The sequence below is a fragment of the Vipera ursinii genome (assembly GCF_947247035.1).
Source record: "Vipera ursinii genome assembly, chromosome: Z".
Classification (NCBI taxonomy): Eukaryota; Metazoa; Chordata; class Lepidosauria; order Squamata; family Viperidae; genus Vipera; species Vipera ursinii.
In genome coordinates this window covers 98,475,357-98,494,036 of record NC_139517.1, presented here as the reverse complement: position 1 = coordinate 98,494,036, position 18,680 = coordinate 98,475,357, and the positions used below count along the sequence as shown (strand labels likewise).

Here is an 18,680-nt window from a genome sequence, read left to right as displayed (position 1 = left end):
CCCCTATTTCTTCTTTTCTTTAGACTAGCCAAACCCAAGTTCTGCTCTTCTCTGAACTTTTCCAAAGACTCAACATCTTTTTTTGTAGTATGGTGACCAAAACTGGTTGCAGTTTTCCGGGTGTAGTCTTACTAGGGCTTTATAAAGTGATACTAATACTTCACATGTTATAGTTCCGTTGCCAGTATAATGTGTCATAGCATACCAAGTTGTATGGAGTACAAATGAAGGAAAGTGTAAAACCTCTTATTGAACAATGCTATTAGGAAAAGTATGTAAGATTCTGATGCAATAAGTGCATTCTTGAATCTGAGAATGAGCAACCATGTATGGCATTGAACTAATAGTCTCTTAAGTCAGAAATTTTAGAAGTGTTGCAATAAAGTGTATCAGAAGTGTCACCTCCAGAATCCTGTCAAATGTTGCTGCCAAATTATGTTAATGGTATTTCGAGGAAAAAAATAATTAAATATCAATCATATCAACTATGTTAAATTTAATAAAGTTTGCTTACTGTATTTAAATTACATTACATCACATTTAGTTTTTTGTCCTATTCTTGCTTTCATTTTGAAGACACATTACTCATTAAAAACAATGGTAGAACACTGGAAAAGACAGACAGAGAAAGCCAAAATTCATATTGAATGTACCAAAGGATCCCTCTGGAATGCTGCCAATCTTTCAAATATCAAATAATTTCTTAGTGAAAAAGGAAATTTAAGGGCAAAATCTCTGTATTCCGACTTCCAAGTTCTTGTACAAGACAGAGTTGCCAAACATATGGTTTTACTTTATGAACATCCTATTCTTAAAAACTGAGTATTTTGTCCAATAACTTCCTCCTGAGATTAGAAGAGCAATTTTTCGGAAATGGTGCTTTTAATTTCTCCAACACAAGGTCAGAATACCTCACTGAATGTAGACTGTCATTTCAGGTGTGCAAGTTCAAAGGTTTAAATGTTCCATTTTTCTACATATTTGCAAATAGAGCTATTGTGTTCTCATGCAATAGAGCATATGCACCATGTCCTACTATAGTGCAATATAAGGACTTATCTTAATCATGCTTCTTCTAAAAGCTTCCCAAGTTGAGAAGAATATAGATCTTATTTGTCCTGGAAGAGTGTGGCACCAAAATTGCATATGAAATAGCTGGATTTTGCTTAGTAGCTATGAGGGTAAGTTTTCAGTCTCTGTCTGACAAAGGAGAATACCTATCAAATTCACTGAAACTGCTAATAAGTCTGCTAATGCAGGTCTATGATAAAACATACATATCTGAGATGAGGCATTAAGGATGAAAAGACATTTATCTCAGCTTGTCATTTTATTTCATTCATTAGCATATCAGTCTGTTGTTAAACACTGTATGTGTGTGTGTATATACATGTATACACACACACACACACACACACACACTCACACATACACACACATATTTCAAAAATACAAGAGAATCCAAGTTGTAAAACAACAGGTATGAATGTCTAAGGGATGCGGTGGGTTAGGACGCTGAGCTTGTCGATCAGAAGGTTGGCAGTTTGGCGGGTCGAATCCCGAGTGCCGCATAGCAGAGTGAGTGCCTGTTACTCGTCCCAGCTCCTGCCAACCTAGCAGTTCGAAAGCACGTAAAAATGCAAGTAGAAAAATAGGGACCACTGCGGTGGGAAGGTAGCAGCGTTCCGTGCACCTTTGGCGTCTAGTCATACCGGCCACATGACCACGGAGACGTCCTCGGACAAGTGCTGGCTCTTCGGCTTTGAAACAGAGATGAGCACCGGCCCCTAGAGTCGGAAACGACTAGCATGCATGTGCGGGGGAACCTTTACCTTTACCTTTATGAATGTCTATAAGAAACTGGAAGCTAAGTTAATCAATACTGATGGAAGAACCTGAGTGAATAAGAACTCTGAAAGTTTGATCTGTTTTCTAGCTTTACTGTATTATTTGTTTTATTCTTGTACTGAGATTATTCTGAATAAAGCAGTGTTTTAGACTCAGATCATATGCTGCATCAACCTGGTAAATAATTCAGAAATGTCAGGAAACTAAACTTCTAAACTTCATTCTTTGGTGCTTAGGAATAGGAGAGTAGGATTGCAAATTTTGAAACAGAGTACTGTACATAACTAAGCAAGTGGATATTAGAAAATAGAAATCTAAAATGTAATATGAGGAAGAAGGGGAGGGAAAGATACCAGATATTAACCAGAAATTAAGTAAGAAGAATATTTTGAGAGGAAGCCCTTGTGTTTTCTTTTTTTCCCTTACTGATCTTAAGCCATATTGATTTATTTATTACCTTAGGTCCCACAATTGTATGTCCAGGACTTCCATCATTTCCAGGAGGGCCTGGGTATCCTTGTTCACCCTAAACATACAAGTATGAATAAATTAAAATAATCACATTACATTTGAATTTTTTTTTAAGAAAATGACAACTTCAGGTGTTGATCTGAAAAATTTTGATGAACAGTTATATTTCAAACTATGACTAGGAGAAGATCCGTCCACCAGTTATGACAATTCCAAAACTACAAATAAAAAGAATTTATTTCACATGTTCTATACCTCTCTGCTGCTTGCATATACTAATCCTGATTCAAGGTACAATGTTACAGGCTCTGCGCAGATTTCAAGCATTTAAAATACATTAGATACTTGTGCCTCAAACTAGTCTTAATGAGCATTTAGTTTGATATTTAAGAGAACCTTGCATTGTGATAGATTTAGTTAGCCACATACTAATTTCTATGTTAATCCATCAATTTTTTATTCCCACCTCATATTCTTTTAAACCGTTGTTTTCACATACATGTTATATATGAAATGTAACAATGAAAAAATGCTTGTGTCGAATCTAACAACTGTTTGGTGAATGGCCACTGTCAAAAATGTAATTATCACTATTGTGCCTTGTATATTGCATTTCTCTTAAATTCTTCTTCATTATTTTTCCCTTTCTTGCATTGTATGTATGGTGCTCGATCAGGAAAATGAGCCATGCATTTGGTGAAGGGGACTTTAATTTCTTTATCTTTATCTTTCTTTTATTAAATTTGTATACCGCCCTTCTCCCGAAGGACTCAGGGCGGTTAACAGGGCATATATAAATAACAATACAAAAATTAAAAAAGAATTAAACAAGTGCCCAGTTAAAAATTACAATAACAGTTAAAAATTACAATAACAATTTCTTAAAACATGTGCCATTATACAGCTTTTTTCCCCAAGTGAGGGATCCTTTGTCATCTCTGAGCTTGGCTGTTTTCTTGACACGGTTAGTCAACGACTAACACTGATGAAATGTCTGCAAGAAAACAACCAAGCTCAGAAAACACCAAGGACTCCTCATGTCAACCCTGAACTATAAATATTCTCCTTTTTTGGAATTTTTTAAAGTATCAACATTTTTTTTGCTGTAGTCTACTAATGACTATTCTTTTGGCAATTCCTGTTTTCAGATGTAATGGTATGTGGGAATGTCCTTGAGAGACAGGCGGGAGAGGTGCATGTAAAAAAAAAGTCTCAGCCCACAGAAGGAGCACGAGTGTGGGAAAGGGCCACTTCCTAGTTTTCAATGGGATACTCCCTAGTTTTCTTCAGAGTAAAAAGAAAGGGGAGAAATATTTTCTGCTTGGCAGTATTCTGTTACTGAAGCCTTACAATAAAAATAAAGTTAATACTCCTGTTTGTGCTTCTTGCCTGCACTTCTCTGCGGGGCTAACATCAGGGAAGTATTTTTCCTAGGAACAGTCAGTAGCTTATATACCGTACCTTGGGCCCAGGTAACCCACGTACTGAAGGTCCTGGAGAACCAACGTCACCTTTGATTCCAGATTCTCCCTAAAAGAACAAAATCTGTTTGTGTACTTGTATATCAACACATTTTTTTATTTGTATTTTAAACACTCAATGAAAAGAAAACTCTTTTCCCGTTCTCTATAGACTCTTTTTATAAGTGTAGAAATAAGTCAGTTGATATTACAGGAGCCTTAACTCATATTTCAAACATACTATAATATCTATAGAAAACATGCAGATTCAAAGGCAAATACAGCTTTTAGAAAGATGACTATGCTCATATAACATCAGTCTACAGTTCCTGGGTCTTCTCCTGGGAAAAGCATGATACTAAGTAAAGCAGAAGCTGCAGACAATTTCTGATAATGCACTCTGGAATATCTTTTTACCTTTCAATCCAAATCACAGTGTAGCCCTAAAGTCAGTGGAACTCAATTTATCATACTTGTCTGGTTTCATGTTATAGATTCTTTTATTATAAATACCATTGAATTAGAATATTAAGCAGAATATTTATTTATTTATTTATTTATTAGTTTTTATAAACCGCCCTTCTCCCGAGGGACTCGGGGCGGTGTACAGAGGAAGGAAGGTATACAGACCGAACAATAAAATAATAAGAAACACTAATGAACACAAACTGGGACCCCAATTAACGCTATCATGCCAGGCCAGCCTGCTGGAACAGGAAAGTTTTTAAGTCGCGACGGAAGGTACGGAGGTCAGGGGCCATCCGGATTTCGGTAGGTAAGGTGTTCCAGAGGGCTGGCGCACCCACTGAGAATGCCCTCCCCCTGGGGGCCACCAGCCGACATTCCTTGAGCGGTGGCACCCTGAGGAGGCCCTCTCTGTGGGAGCGCACAGGACGGTGGGGTGCTGACATCGGCAGAAGGTGCTCCCGTAGGTAGTCCGGACCCATGCCATGTAGGGCTTTGAATGTCATTGTTAGCACCTTGAACTTCACACGGAAGGCAACCGGAAGCCAGTGCAGCGCACGGAGGAGAGGTGTGATATGGGAGTATCGGGAGGCTCCCAAGAGTGTCCGTGCCGCCGCACTTTGCACCATATTACAAATCATGTCAAAAGTCTGGATTAGATTGCAGTTATTCCTCTTCTTCCTTAGACTTATTTGAAAGCAGCTAACATTTAACACATATTTTAATTCCATATTTTCCTTTCTGTTAATTCATAAGTTAGGAAACTCATTGGTAGGATATGTGTTAGTGATATCCTGTCTATAAGACTTTGATCTTTGATCTTACTTTGTGGTTTATGAGTTTTTGAAATTGTTGAACTAGTAGCCAGATTGTTCTAAACAACTATAATGATAGCAGTGGAATTCACCAGACTTTCATGATTTGCTAATCAATATATGATCTTGCCTTTTCCAGCAAGATGTTACATTCCCCAATAGACATGCTATCTTTGATCATTGGAGGCTATCTAATAACTACAGTATATGAATTGTGTTTAATAATCTGCATGCAGAATACTGAATGTCATTATACAATAACAATTGAGAAATGTATCTAACACACCTTTGGTCCTGGAGGGCCTGGAATACCTCGTGGTCCATCTAATCCTTGGGCACCTTTCTGACCTTCTTCACCCTGTTTTTTTTTAAAAAGCAATATTAGCATACAGAGGTTTCCACCTAATCTACCTGGTGGCAATCTGAATTGACAACTTCTATTTAGGAATATTTTTAGAATAGAGTTATGCTATGGGACAAAAAGCAGTGAATATGTGATGGAGGCTTTATAGGCTTAAACTCCAGATGTTTTCCATGTCCAAATATTAAAAAGGGCCCAACTTCTTAAGCAAACTATTTTGCTAGTTTCATAAATCTGTTTCAAGATATTGCTTCTTTGCCCTGCACCTGAAGCCTGCATAGAATCTAAGAAAACCTAATACATTTAAATCTCTTCTTTCTTCATGTAGTTCAACATATAAAACAAGAAATACAGTAAAATCTGCTATACATTCAGCTTGACTCTTGGTACTTTTATGGGCATTAATAGTAATACGGAAGTTGTTTGCCATCACTTTTTTCCATTTATTTTTAAGATCATGGCTCAGCAACTTTATTACTATCCCCTTGCTTAATAGTCTGCTTGTTATAGAATCAATGAACTCAAGTTGTGGCAAATGAAGTATGACAGATATTTGGTAGATTTTTTTTCATGCACAATATGGCTTCCTTAGCTTTTGAATTAAATTTGTGACCTGTGGTCATAATTTTTGGCAACTAAGGTTTGCACAGAATAATCCTATCCCTCAGAAGATACTCTACATTATAATTATCTTGAAAAGGCCTTGTAAGAAAATCAATAAAAAGGATTTTTCTTTCTCTCCAAGTCTAACAGATATGGAAAAAATTCAGCAAGTCATATCTGAGCTACAACTTGGAGATTCTTTTAAATGACAGCACTTTTTCTCTGTCATCTCAATTCAAATGCAATGATTGCAATTTTTGTCCACAAGTTTTTTTATATGATCTATGTTGAAAATATTTAAACCTGGAAGCATATTTGAAAAAGCATCATCTTTGATAAAAATATACTATTGTATATAGATTAATTCTTCAAGAATTTTTACTTCTCTGCTCTAGTAAAGTAAAGGTAAAGGTTCCCCTACACATGCGTGCTAGTCATTTCCAACTCTAGGGGCTGGTGCTCATCTCCATTTCAAAGCCGAAGAGCCAGCACTTGTCTGAGGACGTCTCTGTGGTCATGTGACCGGCATGACTAGACTCCAAAGGTGCACAGAACGCTGTTACCTTCCCACCGTAGTGGTCCCTATTTTTCTACTTGCATTTTTACATGCTTTCGAACTGCTAGGTTGGCAGAAACTGGGACGAGTAACAGGCGCTCACTCTGTTACGCGGCACTTGGGATTCGACTCACCAAACTGCCAACCTTCTGATCAACAAGCTCAGTGTCCTAACCCACTGAGCCACCATGTCCCTTGTTCTGCTCTACTACATAATTATAAAATAAATAAATAAAATCATACCTTTGGACCCAAGTCCCCTTTCCCTGGAATGCCCTCTGGGCCTCTTGGACCAGACAGTCCTTGTTCTCCCTATTATCAACAAAATTAAGGTATTAATTCCACTCAGCACTATAAATATATACTGTATTATATCCAAAACAAACAAAACACATCTGAAACAACAAACTAAAATATGAAAAAATCAGTAACTTTAAGATAATAATTCAAAATATAAAAAGTGCAAGTGTCTAAAGTATTCACTCTATTTTTTTAAAAAAAGAATATGGGAATGGAGGTGTGAGATTTAAGTGACCTAAATATATTCATAACAGTTTATTCTTCTTAGTATAAATTTGTGACAGCATAGAGAATAGAGTGCTCTTTATTGCTTAAGGCCCAAATTATATTTTAAAAAAGCAGCTCATTGGCGTCTTTTATACTGGATCCATCCCACTCATGTGCAAGTGTGGCGTGATGTCCAGGTGGTGCAAGGAGTCAAAAGGGCATGCAAGCAAGTGGTAAGAATGCTGAAGCCTCAACCGGCATTCCACTCTAGCCACTGTTCTTGGTTCTTTTCTCTAAGTCAGGCTGATTTCCAATATCAGAGTTTTATTCAGAAAGGTAATATAATGGTCTGTTGATATAAGCAATAAACAATAAACTTCCTGTCTTCCACATGCACGGCCATTTAGCTTTTCCAGTTATCCTTGGTTCCGTACTTTATAGGTCAAACTCTACGGTCTCATTATAATTGCATATAACTGGCTCATATCCCAACACATTTTTGACAGAAAAAGGGAATGTGAAAAGGCCCTCACAGGATGCTATGGCTGATCTACAGGACCACATCCATATTCTCATTATTATAAATACACATAATATGGTAGTGTGGATTAAAAAAAATACAACTAGAACTTGATCTCTCTAAGGCAGCATGAGTGGGCAAAATTGTTGGGGAAGAAAAAAGTGTTAACTGAAACTTTTTGTTTTAGGAACAGATCTGCAGGATCTTTCAGACATAAGTCATCAATGGAGCAAGTAGAAATGTACCCCCTCCCTATTCCTTTAGTACTCCTCTTGCACATGAACAAGCATGGTAGATTCCCAACTTCTTCTTGCTTCAAACACATAATGATGATGATGATTGATGATTGATGATGATGATGATGATGATGATAGGGGCGTAGGATCATGAAGGGATGCCTTTCCCTCATTCACTTGATGGATCTGCAGCCTTGTCTTAAACCCATATATACTCAGTGCTTTTTTTGTGAACGAAAAAGGTGTCGGAACTCACACATGTCATACAACCCGCCTTGCCTACCCTACAAGGTTCCATCCAAAAAAGGTGCCGGAACTCCGTTCTGAGCGTTCTATGAGAAAAAAAGCCCTGCATATACTGTATTAAAAAAACAAATCAATTACCTTTTTTCCTGGTATGCCTTGTATTCCTGGTTTCCCACTTTCTCCTGGAAATCCTGATCTTCCCGGGTCTCCCTTTGAAAGAAAGTATCATTTTTTTAAATGATTTTTTTTTAAAAAAAAGTTTAACAGATTTGCATTGTTTGGGGAGGATGATTGATTACTCCCATTCTAATTCTTTAAATAGGTGAAATTTGGTTAATAACTTTTGCTTTTATCTTGAATGAAAGTGAGTCCATTAACTTAGATATTGTCAGATGTTGAATCATCACTACTGTGTGTTTTGCCAATATTGAGAAATATTTGTGTGCTATTATTAACTGATGTAACAAATATTCCTACTGCATTCAAAGAATTGTCCCCTTGGATAATGCAGTTTCCAGAATTACAGCTCATAGGGAAGTTTCAAGTCTTCATTTCATTAAGCAAAAATTAAATTTTAGATTTATGATTGCAAAACAGGCTCACTTTAGGTCCAGGCTGCCCAATTCCTGGCGGTCCTACATCTCCTTTTTGTCCAGATGGTCCCAATTCTCCCTTGTAAAAATAAAAAAATATTAATGAATAAATATTTCCCAATAATTTATAATTCATACATTATCTATTTATAGACATAAACAGATGCACATTTTTCCCATATAAAGAACAGAGCCTTCATTTTGCATGTTGCCTTCTCAAGTTTAAACTGTCTCAACTCTCATTACTAGATGTGGGAAAGTATCCTCTCACTCAGATAAAGGCTTGCTTCATTGCTCTGCTAAAATGTTCTCTCCAGATTTTGGTGTTGCCACTACATATCTAAGACAGAAGTGTAGAAAAGTGATGGGTGGGTTTCTGGTCGACAGGAAAACATCTACGAGCTGTTGAGCTTTAAGGAGGAGACAAGTTTTGATAGATAATCAAAGCTGGTCACAAGTTATTCCACTTGTCTACCAAGCACAGGAAATCAGGCTTAATAGGTTTATTATAAGCTTAAGATCTCTATAAGAATCTGAACTACTAACAGTCAAAGCAAATTGGTGGTAGATAGGAACCAATGAATTCAAGGTGAGTAGGACTTAGATCTCTTGTGGGCATGAAGGGATTCGAGACTGATGATATGTCTGACCCCTTCCTTGGGCTCAGCCTAGTCATTTCCTGCATGTCTTTGCATGTATGATTCTAAACCAATGCCTGAATTACAAGAGATAGATGGATATGATGAGAATTGGAGAGAATGCAATGAGTGGGAGGAATTTCTTTTAATTACTCCATATGGTAAAGCAATCCAGCTATCAGGGTGAATCAGGTGACCAGAGAATATGGAAAGGGAAATGGAGGAGTAGCTCTTTAGTGTCTCCTCCACCTATACTTCTGCTACACATATTTCGGATAACCCTTGATCTTTCTGCCATTTTTAACAAGAGAGGCAAGAAAGATGCCTTTTTGATAAAAGAAAGAAGTGGGCCTAAAGTAGCCCTGGAAAATAATGGCCAGGGAACAGAATAAAAAAAAATGGGTCCACAACAGCAGAAATGTCTCACAGGAGCTGACTAGAACCTAGCATCATAAGCATCATGCTGGAGGCATTAACATCATTTAGATGGCAAGACATGTATTGGGGGTGAAAAAAACCCTTTACCTCCAAACTGTAATAGCTAACTTCAGATAGGCATTCCCTAATTCATGCAATTCATGCATCTGATATTCATATTTTTACCAAATTATTGTTTGAATGTTTTAAACTATCTTTACTGATGTTATATGGATCATTTTTCATACTTCTGTGCTTTCCTTAATGTTGTTAATTACCAACTATATTATAGAAAATTGTTGGGATTTAAATGGTTTAAATATATGTTAGCACAGTAATAATCCCCTGACATGTCATTATCTATGTTGTAGTGGAATTAAATGCATATCACAGAAAATACTTTTATGCTTTATTATTATAATGGACACATGAAATCTTCCTAGTTGCAAATTATGTATACTGTATTGTATCTACTGCATTTTGACCATTAGCCTGAAATTATTTATTGCAAAATATATTTATTTATTTCATGGGTCCGTTTTGGGCCTTTTGAAATGAGCCCTTAAAACCTAGCCATATCCCCAGGCCCTTGATTAGAACAGGCAATAGACACCTTATGGGATGTTTTCATCTTTTAATTGATTGTTGATTTTCTCTGGACATTACTTTTGAGTATATATTCTGTGTATTTATTGTGCTTTTATTGTTGCATTTTGTAAATGCACCAGAGTTCTAACAGATTGTATCAGCCTATAAATTTAATACATACATACCTTTTGTCCAGGCAGTCCTATTCCTCGTGACCCTTTCATACCAGGAGCACCTTTTAGCCCTTGAATACCCTGAAAATATAATTTTTCAATTGGCTAAACTTGCCCTTGCTCAGGTATCAACTATATCGACAGAATGGATAGTCATCATATAATAAAGAAAGAAAATTGACTCACAAATATTTGGTAACCTGTACTTTAAAGTGCAAGCTTAAACATTCTTTTATTTATTGTTGAAGATTAACTATGCGTCATTTCTTTTGTCCCATAATTTCTATTACAGTATGACATATTTTTGAATTTCATAATATCTATCCACAGTTTTTATGCTATTATAGCAGCATCAGACTTTCCTGGATAAATATTAATGTGCTGGAACCAAATAATTTGAAGAATATTACTTCTAGACCATAAAATAACTGTATTGGCATCTTTTATAGCACATAGCAATAGCACTTAGACTTATATACCACTTCATAGTGCTTTGCAGCCCTCTCTAAGCAGTTTAGAAAATCAGCATATTACTCCCAACAATCTGGGACAATCCTCATTTTACCAACCTCAGAAGGATGGAAGGCTGAGTCAACCTTGAGCCGGTCAGGATTAAACTCCTGGCAGTCGGCAGTTAGCCTGCAATACTGCATTGTAGCCACTGCACCATCACGGCTTATGTCACATCTTATGTCACATCTAAGCTTAACTGCTACCTTGACACACCAAGAATTGAACCTAGGAATTGCTACATGTAACGCATGCATTCCACCTTTGATTTATAATGAATTAAAATTCCTTGTTGGCTTGGAATTCTAGGGTTGCATTACAAAACAACCAAAGGATACTAGGTTGTGAGAGCTCTTTAAAGTAATCCAGATTTAGAGCTACTGATGGATGTAAGCTTCTCCTAGTTTTTAAATCAACACTAATCCAATGTTAGAGTGTTCGTCTTGATTTTAGAGATCATTCACATTTATATACAGAAACAAATTTTAATTTTCTGTATGAGGAACAAACTGTAAGCATTTTATTTAGATTTGCAGATGAACTCAGACATACATTAAGTTACAAAAATATAGTTGACGCTAATTGAATAAAAGCACATAAACTAGACTGGTCCTATTCAACTATAGACCTGAGAGTTTTAGAATAATTCATTGCACTTCAATAAACATCCAAAATCAATTTGTTTACTTTTGATGATACCTGTAGCTGTTCTCAATGTTTGCTATAAATTATATCAAGAAATATAAATTGTTACATTTCTTAATAATGAAATTATTAATGAAAAGATACATTGTTTTCATTCTTAAAATGACAGAGCTGTAGCCCAGTGATGAAATACCAGTTCTCCATACAGTGCTTCCCTGGATCAATCCCAGATTTCTTTTGGGAGGCTTGGAGAACTGCAGTCTGAAACCCTGGGAAAACTCTGGGTAATTATGTCACCAATATAAAGGCAGATAGACCAAGAGTCTGACTTGATATAAGGCAGCTTGTATATTGATTGGTTTTGCTTTAACATTAAGCCTGCCTCTTTTGGGGGAAACAGTACAAAATTAAGGGTCTATAAAGCTGCTGGGCAAATCTAATTTGCTTGGAATTCTTAAGACACTGTGACTTAAATCAATACCCTAGAATTATAAATTAACCTGCAGATATGCAAGTAGTCCATGATCACACATTGTAGGTGCCTTCCACAGACAATTTTGTAATATTTAGGGCAGGATGGATTGTGAGGTGATGGGACCAAATGAGATGTTACCTGATTTCCTTGGATGCCAGTTCCAGGTGGTCCCATTGGGCCCTGCACTCCTTCCATCCCTTGTTCACCCTACATGAAAAATGCTCCCATAAATTATTGCTTTAATTGTGAAGTATCACCATCATGACGTTGGGTTCAAATTTGAAAGTCATGTGCATTCTGATTGCAGTAGCTTACAAAGTATTCAAAAGGAACATAACTGTGCTGGGTGGGAAAGAGTAGCGAGAGAAGAACAATTTGGAAAATAATGAGAATATGTCACAAAGCAGTGATATTGTAGTTATCTCATTTAATTAATGTTGCAACATCCATAGGAAAATTCCAGATGGCAGTTGTGGCAACATGATCAAAAATCTTGCCTTTTTGTATGTGCATAAAACACTGTATGTTGCATATGCAAAAGTGAAAGAGTATCAGTTACAATGTGAGACCACCATCTTGACTTTATCTCGAAGCAACCTCACAGCTTAATAAGTTGTTCTCTATACCAGGGTTGTCAAACTTGCAACATAACATGATGTGTCACGACGTATCGCAACTTTTTTTCCATTGCTGGCAATGGGGTGGTCCCGGTTTCGGCATGACGGATCTGGCCCATGGGCCGGCACCTCTGCTTTAAACCTTCTCTCTATTCTTTGCTTTGAATTTATTGCTTTTCCTTTAATTCTTTTCAGGCATTTTTCATGTGGCAGATTCACTGCTGGTGGTTCAGCAGTATTGCATTCTGGTTATACAGTTAATTCTATAGGGTACCTTATTTCCTTTGATGGATAGGCCCGGGGCTCCAACTGGTCCAGCAGGTCCCTCAGAACCTTTATCTCCCTGGAAAGATTTGTTAAGATTTTCTGAGTTGATTCAGGACCGTACTTAACATTTACCACAGAAGGATTGTTGATTAAATTACCTTTGAACAGCCAGACTAGCAAGGACCAGCTCTTCGGTACAGGTAGTCCTCAACTTATGACCACAAATGAACCCAAAATTTCTGTTTTTAAGTGAGGCATTTGTTAAGTGAGTTTTGCCCCATTTTATGACTTTTCTTGTCGCAGTTGTTAAGTGAATTACTGCAGTTGATAAGTTAGTAGCCTGGTTGTTACATGAGCCTAGCTTCCCCATTGATTTTGCTTGTCAGAAGGTCACAAAGGTGTCCACATGATCCTGGGAAACTGCAACAGGCATAAATATGAACCAGTTGCCAAACATTTGAATTTTGATCACATGATCATGAGGATGCTGCAAAGGTCGTAATTGGGAAAAATGGTTAGAAGTCACATTTTTCAATGCCATTGTAACTTTGAATGGTCACTAAACAGTTGTAAGTTGAGGACTACCTGTATAAAGTTTATTTGAATTGAATTTTATTGAATTTATATACTGCCCTTTCCCGTAGGACTCTGGGCAGCTTACAGGGTATATAAAACATTGATACAAAAATTAAGAACAATTTTAAAAGATTAAATTAAATCCCTAAAAATATAAAACCCCAATTAAAACCCCAATTAAAACTCAGCCTGGGCCAGAAAGCTCAAAGAGCCCGGTCTTCAGGACTCGGCAAAATGATCAAAGGTCGGGGGCAGTCCTAAGCTCCACAGGCAGCTGGTTCCAAAGGGCAGGCGCCCCCACAGAGAAGGCCCTCCCCCTGCGTGTTATCCGCCGGCATTCTTTTACCGGCAGCACCCTGAGAAGGCCCTCCCTGTGGGAGCGCAAAGGACGAAGGGAACTTGATGGCGGCAGCAGGTGTTCCCTCAGATATCCCGGACCCAAGCCATTTAGGGCTTTATAGGTAATCACCAGCACCTTGAATCTCACCCAGAGGGCAACCGGAAGCTAATGCAGCTCGCGGAGCAGAGGTGTTACATGGGAGTAACGGGAAACCCCCATCACAACTCATGCAGCTGCATTTTGCACCAGCTGAAGCCTCCAAGTGGTCCTCAAGGGCAGCCCCATGTAGAGAGTGTTGCAGTAGTCTAAACGGGAGGTCACAAGCGCATGAGTGACTGTGCGCAGGGCATCTCGGTCCAGATAGGGTCGCAACTGGCACACCAGGCGAACCTGGGCAAAAGCCCCCCTGGTCACGGCTCCTATGTGATCTTCAAAACTGAGCCGTGAATCAGTTTTATGACTTAAACCAATGGTTCTCAACTTCTTTACCATGGTTCCCCTTTAAATATCTTTATGGACCATGGCCACAGACCCCCAAGATATAAGATTTAAATCATAGTGTTTTTTCAAGCGTTCACACACACCCTGTGACAACCTCACCCCCCATATGCATATGTAGTAAAATGAATTGGTTTCAATCTAATTCCTGCTAAATTTTGTCATCAGAGTTCCCTCAGTTAAATATGAATAAATTGTAAATTGGACAGGAAAAGCCTGTAGAAAAACAAATGAGTAATCTCAATCAGCAGGAGGTCATGAATCTTCCAGTGTATATTGGTCAGTACAGGATACATGTGGGAAGAGGAAATAAATATTCTTTTAATTCCCACAATTAAATCATTGTTTTTATATTTTTAAACTTCTTTGTTACTTAGTAGCTCCACATATTTTACTTCCAAAAGCTCCATAAATGCTCCATAAGAACTTAAATGTCCATGGAGATTCATTATAACATTCCTTGGGTCCCATCATTCAAATTCAAGGTCGGATGAAACAAAAAGTCTGGGAAAACATAAGAAAGCTAGGGATGCTCAGGATAGAAATGTTTGCTGGTCTCACTGGAAAAGACTTTAAATGATTACTAGTTATGTTACTATGCAGAAAACACACATTTTTTCCTGTCAATTGTCACTCAATATGATGTGAATGAATTTGCTGGTCTGTTTTCTTCCTATGAAGATCAGTGATACCTGCATGGATAGAGAGCAGTAGGGGATTCTTATTTAATTACAGAATCCTGTATTTTCATTGTAAAAGCTCAAGTGACCTACGGTTTCCCTAGCTTCCATTAAATTTTAGAGAAAGCAATATGGGGAAACCATGCCTTCTGAACTTCTTTAGAATAGAAAGGTTAGGGATCCAGACAGGTTTTAGAGTAATAGATAGATATACAAGAGAAAATAACAACACCAGTAGCAGTTCCATGTGCATTTGCAATGGGTGGGCCAAGAGAGTCCAGAATGATGGTTTGAACTGAAGATAGATGACCTGTACACATCTACTATGCTGACATATGTACAAAAGGTTAGGGCTTTGATCCACAATTATGCTCACCATTTGGACTTGCTTGACCCTTAGCTAAGAAACATCTGAGTGGCACTCTCTGTTGCCTTTCCCACATTAAAATAGGCACAAAACAGCCCAAGAGAAATCCTCAAACACTAAAATAAAAAAATAAAATAAAAGCCTTCTTCACAGTTGATGAAAACTGAGAAATTGCAAGGTAGACATTGGAAAAATAATACCACAAATCTGCTATGAGAAAACCCATTCCTCTGAATTTCCACACTATTGTGTAACTTTGTAGGCATCAGGCTGGTCGCTTTAAAAAGTATTTTAGCATAGCTCCTGAACTACTTTAAGTACTTTTTAGAGCCATTCAGGTTGAGGTTTTGGTCATCACTATGTTTTATGGAATACAATCATTTAAGTATACATTACTTGCAAAAAAATTCCCTTTATCTGTTTAAGCCCCTTACTATTCACTTAAATAGGTGAACTGATTTCTAAAAATATGCATAAAGCTGAAAAACCTATCCCTAATTACTTCTTCCATGTATCATTTTCATACCTCTGTCTTTACTCAGGAAGCCCTCTGTCTTTACTCATTTTTTTTCTGTTTACAACATGTAATAAAACTTCCATAAGACTGAAGAATTGTCATACCCATGCCGTCTAGAAAATGAAAAGGAGGAAACATGTTTTCGTGCATTTCAGGGGACAAAGAAATGTTTTAAAGTTGAAAAACCTAGTGGCAAGAAGACATTGCCTGTGAACAAATTCCCTAGAAGGAAATAATTAAAACAAACAAGAAATAATCACTATGTCTAGTTGGAAGTCTTTTTGTTTTAGATAGAATATTTACCTTCCGTCCTGGGAGTCCTTCACCAGGTGGACCTCTTTCACCCTGCATTCCCTCAGGACCACGCGGACCCTGAATTTCGAAGAAAAAAATATATCTTGTGAACAGATGATACAGCTCTCATGGACACACTATTCTCTCTATATAGACCGCCTTCCTCAATGTTGTGGAATATTCCCATGTGCTCCGTGTTTTCCTGACCCTAAAGAGCCCTCACTGAAGACTGATTTTTAATTAATTTAGATTCCTTTGCTGCAAAGTATAGAATTAGCTTAACTTCAAGTATACTGTTTATTTTCATTGTCTTTTTGATAAATGGCATTTTTAGGCTACCCAACCGGAGTTTTTTCCATAGTATCCATCAGTTAAAACTAAATTAATACTATAAAAACAATACTATACCAGCATTAAAAAATCTTCACCAAGAACAAATCAGCATAAGATTCAGATCAGGCATACCAAAATAATCGCAATCAATATGGAATAGAATCATAATAAAGCATTAACAAAGTTTTGAAGTATCAAAGTTGGTCTTTGGATATTTCAAAACTTTAAGATTGCATATTTGATCAACCATCTGGTATCACAATTTATTAGGCAAGGTTTTTGGAACACGTTCTCAAAATGCCAAATGCACTTACCAGACCAAACAAGTTGGTCATTCCCATTGAAGATAAAAGGGAAAACAGTAGAATTGCTATTTTCACGTCAAAGTGAATTATTGTAAGATTGCCAGACAGAACACATCATTCACCATTATAGCACTACATGTATTATTATTAATACACTTGAACTATTATTTTTAAAAATAACACATAAAAAGTGTTTAACAAAAAAGTGAAAGAAATATGACAAAGAAAAAAAACCAATTACGATACTTGTGCAGATGTCAGAATCCATTTATATCACATTCATAAATGTATGTTTAAAACATTATCCCCCCATATGGATTCTGCCATCTCCCGAGGAAGGAGGAGCATATGTGGATTCAGCCTGCCTTAGGTTATTTCAAAGACCAAGGAAACCTTTTGAACTGGGGGGATATCTGGCTTGTGTTTTCTTTTAATTCTGGAGAGGAAGAAGGCAATAACCATAAAGATTCAAAGTTCTTTTATTTTCCCCACGAAAGTGATAACACGAAGTAGAAGGATGGGGGTTGACCAAATGGGGTTGAGGGAAGGGGGGTTGAACCGGGTACCCTTTATAAAATTTCAATTTGTAAAACAATACTAAGTCCTGTCTTGTATCCCCACAACCAAGCATGTCCTAGTAAAGATTCCTTTTGGACTAGAACTGACTCCAAGAGTTTTTGTCTTCCTAAGACGTGGTTTGGAGTGGGTCCTGACAGCATCATTATAACAATAAACAGTTACAATTCTATATGTACTTGTCTAATGCAAATATTAATCAAATAAACACACACGTAAATAGTATTTCTAATAATTTATACAACTATCTTTTTTTAAAAAAATATACTGTATTCTGCATAAATGAGTCCCATATTTCATTATACATGTCTATACAAAGTCTATGTCTATAGACAATCTGTTCATAAAAGGCAAGTGCAATCAGGTCTTCAACCCATGGAATAAATGGAGCCATATACTTATTTTTACGGAGCTGCAATATATGCAATATCAGCCTTTTAGCCCTAGTAAAGGCACAGAAAATCAATCAATATTGTTTGGTTGTCAAAGTCCATATCCATTCTCTGACAATGTTTTAGCTTCTGTCTCATAATCATATTTATACAATTTGCTAATCCCATCTCCAAACTTGGTAAGTGTAGCAAAGCAACATTGTAGAAACATGTTTTAAAGAAGTATAAATATTATTATGTCTTCAATGAACTGCTGTTTTTGACAGTCTCTTTTTCTGCAAACATAGCACAATAGCAATAGCCCTTAGACTTATATACCATTTCATAGTGCTTTACAACCCTTTCTAAATGGTTTACAGTGTTAGGATATTGCCCCCAACAATCTGGGTCCCAATAAATTATACATATTTATAAATTATAAACATTAATTTTTGATGTTTAAGTCACAATTTGAGATCCATTGAGACTTGCTATAGAAGTTAAGATACTCTCCCAATTGTCTAGGCCAGGGGTCCTAACCGCTGGACCGTAGACTGATGCCATTGGAAACGGGCCATGCAGGATTAGATTGTGCAAGCAGTGGGCAGGCAGATGAAGTTTTATTTAAACTTGGAGACGATTAGATTGTGAAACCATTCCCTCTCTCCCATCTCTGTTCCACTGCCAGTCTGCGGAGCCCGAAAGGTTGGGGACTGCTAGTCTAGACAATATAGGAACCTCTCATTTTTTTTATTTCACTCAATATTGCATATCCAGGTTTTTTATGGGTTTTTTAGTTTTAAAGGATTTAA

The 18,680-nt window shown here is 37.1% G+C and overlaps 1 protein-coding gene across 1 annotated transcript in view; it reads right to left on the bottom strand.

The window, feature by feature from the left end:
* COL28A1 (collagen type XXVIII alpha 1 chain) overlaps positions 1 to 18,680 on the bottom strand; it is a gene marked incomplete at its 5' end in the record, with an annotated part of 87,822 nt that overhangs the window by 30,816 nt on the left and 38,326 nt on the right. The window contains 10 exons of the mRNA XM_083377211.1: positions 2,306 to 2,374; positions 3,781 to 3,849; positions 5,346 to 5,417; positions 6,823 to 6,891; positions 8,227 to 8,298; positions 8,692 to 8,760; positions 10,510 to 10,578; positions 12,266 to 12,334; positions 13,019 to 13,087; positions 16,293 to 16,361. Coding sequence (XP_083233337.1) covers positions 2,306 to 2,374; positions 3,781 to 3,849; positions 5,346 to 5,417; positions 6,823 to 6,891; positions 8,227 to 8,298; positions 8,692 to 8,760; positions 10,510 to 10,578; positions 12,266 to 12,334; positions 13,019 to 13,087; positions 16,293 to 16,361 — 696 coding nt within the window. The remainder of the gene's footprint in view (positions 1 to 2,305; positions 2,375 to 3,780; positions 3,850 to 5,345; positions 5,418 to 6,822; positions 6,892 to 8,226; positions 8,299 to 8,691; positions 8,761 to 10,509; positions 10,579 to 12,265; positions 12,335 to 13,018; positions 13,088 to 16,292; positions 16,362 to 18,680) is intronic.